Genomic DNA, 2,738 nt, shown 5'->3' with positions numbered 1-2,738 from the left:
TATGGCATTTGTCTATTATGATTTTTTTTGTTTTTATTATCTTTTATTACTTTATCTTTAATATCTTTTAGTACTAACTGTAGAGTCTCGAAGTTCACCACCTTTTTTTGTCTATTCCTAAGTTTTTTATTTTATCTATTAATTTATTCTTGTATATATTTTTATAAGTTAGGTTTATGTTTTTATTTGCTTTTATTGTCTTGCTTTTAATGTCATAGGTGATGGAACTTGTGGTGGGTAAAAATATGATCGTCGAGAACATCCCAGTTTGCGATTTTTCTGGATGACCCTTCACTAGCAAGAGTCACATCGATGTGACTCCTGCTAGTGCCCCTCACAAACGTTGGTTTTCTATTATTTATCGCGATTATATTCATTTGGGCCATCCAGTCGTCCCAGAGGTCACCCCTCTCATCATTAATAGGGGATCCCCACTGAGACGATTTTGCGTTGACGTCCGCCACGATCAGAAAGTTCTTATTGTCGGTGACGGCATTCATTATTTTTTTAATTGTTTTTCTATACTCAATCATAGAGACATTGGGGGAAATGTAGCAGGCCACGATCGTGATCTCGCAATCAAGCTCGACCACGACGTAGCCCGCCTCTCTTTGTAACCTCCTCACCCCAATATCCCTATTCCTGAATAATACCGCCACGTCCTTTCTCTTATCTTGTACCCAACCACCCCCCTCAGTCAGTTTTTTATTAGGTTCTGAAACGATAAGTAGATCCACTTCGAGTTGAGCAGCTTTAGCGTGGGTCAGGTCATGAGCTAGTCTAGCCCTTCCCACGTTAATCTGCAAAACCCTGATACCGGTCTTGCTAGAGGCCATTTTTTTTTTACTCTCTATAGGAAAGCGTGTCGATTAGGTCCGGAGGTCTATCTCTGTTTACCAAATACCGCGTCGCGATATTTCGGACACGCCATGGTGTCCGTCCGATGCCCACTCTCGCTGCACGAGAGACACCATGCTTCGTTCAGGCACTCCTGTGCCCGGTGTCCCTCCTTAATACAGCTAAAGCAGCACCTACCACGATCTTTCCCCTTGCACTGGTAGGTGCTGTGTCCGTATTCGAGGCATCGGAAACACCTTAGGGGGGTGAACCTTTCCCTTACCTTACAGTACTGCCAGTGGATTTTTACTTTATCCACTGACCTGAGGGCCGCCGCCATTTCTTCTCTGACGGCTATGGTTGCCGTCTGTCCCCCTCCTCTACTCTCCCTCATCCCCTTTACCACTATATCTGCATTTTTTAGACCTGTCCATGTTACGATAGAATCTCTTAGTTCGGAGGGGGATATAAATGGGTCTACCTCCATGACGGTGAAGACGGTTTCCCTTCTTTTCACAGTCATGTTTATCTCTCCCATTTTATTGTTTATTTCCTTTTTTAAACGTTCGGCGGCCCCTTGTCCCTTTACCTTGACCAGCAGGTCCCCCCCCCTGTTTTGCGTACCGACTCTACTTTGATTCCTAGTTCGTCCACGTTCACATTGGTTTTAATCGTTTTGAGGACGTCCGTGTATTTTTTGGTCCCTGTTTTTATGAACAGAGATTCCCCTCCTTCCCTTTCTGTGCCAACACCACCACCTAGCCTAACCATCTCTTCCCCTTTAGTCACTATGCTCCATTCTGTTTCCCTGGTCCTCCCCACGAATTCTAGTGCTTTCCTAATTTTGATTTTGTCTACCCCCTCCCCGATAATGACTTTTACGTTTTTTTCTTCCTTTTCTTTTGCCAGTTTAACTAAGTTTATTACAGTTTTAAATACTCCCTCTTTGTCCCCTAACCTGGCCATGTAGTTCATCCACGTTCTCCAATTATTTTTTGTTTTTATATTATTTTCTATTAACTCTATCTCCCCTGATCCCGTTTCCTCTAATACTCCCCACATATCTTCTCTTACTTTTTTAATCAGTTCTACTGTTAACCCCCCCACATCTTTTCCTATTATTATTGCGCTGCTGCGTCTTTCCCTCAAAACATTCTCCGCTCTTTCCTTCTCCCACTTTTTTTATACACCTCCTCTTCCCATTCTTCCCCTGCTAATCTTTCCCATACCTCATATTCTCCACCCCCTGTATCTATTTCCCTTATAATATTTTGTGTTTTTTCATTTTTTCTTTGTTTTTCTTCCTCTTCCCTGCATTCCCTGCACCGCACTTTTCTCAAATTTTTTTTGGATATAAGTTCCCTCAGCTCCTCTAATTTTTTATTAATTTTTCATCCCCTCCCACCATGTTTTTAATTTCTAGAATTTTATTGTCTATTTCCTCCTCCTCTCCCGTTGTTGTTTCTCCCTCTTTCCTTTCTTTTTTATTTTCTATTTCCCCCTCAACCCTGCTTTCCTCCCTTTCCCTTTTTTTTCCAGTTTCCCCGAATATTATTTTTTTCAGTAGTGCCCCCTCACTACTCTCGTCTCCCTTTTGGTTTTCTTCTTCCCTTCTTCTTCCTTCTCCTCTTCCAGTATCGTTGATTGTATCCTGTCCTTACTTCTGTTGATTTTTTTGTTCTTTCTTTGTCTTTCTATTAACTCCTGTTCAAATTTCCTTCTTCTTCCTCCTCTTCCTTTCGCCTAACCTCTTCCTCCACTGTTCTCCTCAACCTAATCTAACCTAACCTAACCTAACCTTTTTTTTTTTCGGGGGGTAACAAAATGTTCTAAACACGCGCTAGCCTGGTGGTCTGGCGGCTAGGAAGTGTCGGATTCAGCCCTTTTTGAGGACCGCCTAC

The 2,738-nt window shown here is 42.4% G+C and overlaps 1 protein-coding gene across 1 annotated transcript; it reads right to left on the bottom strand.

Annotated features, from left to right (window-relative positions):
- Positions 1 to 883: 883 nt before the first annotated feature.
- LOC130452119 (uncharacterized) lies at positions 884 to 1,360 on the bottom strand. The gene has a single exon (XM_056791437.1). The coding sequence runs from the start codon at positions 1,358 to 1,360 to the stop codon at positions 884 to 886; it is 477 nt and encodes a 158-aa protein (XP_056647415.1).
- Positions 1,361 to 2,738: the final 1,378 nt, after the last annotated feature.

The sequence above is a fragment of the Diorhabda sublineata genome, unplaced genomic scaffold (genome assembly GCF_026230105.1).
Source record: "Diorhabda sublineata isolate icDioSubl1.1 unplaced genomic scaffold, icDioSubl1.1 Dsub_184, whole genome shotgun sequence".
In the NCBI taxonomy this organism is placed as follows: Eukaryota; Metazoa; Arthropoda; class Insecta; order Coleoptera; family Chrysomelidae; genus Diorhabda; species Diorhabda sublineata.
The sequence above is the reverse complement of the archived record's forward strand: the minus strand, read 5'-3'. Positions and strand labels throughout refer to the sequence as shown.

Coding starts and splice junctions, on each gene's coding strand:
- LOC130452119 (XM_056791437.1), bottom strand. CDS start 1,360: ATGACTGTGAAAAGAAGGGAAACCGTCTTCACCGTCATGGAGGTAGAC.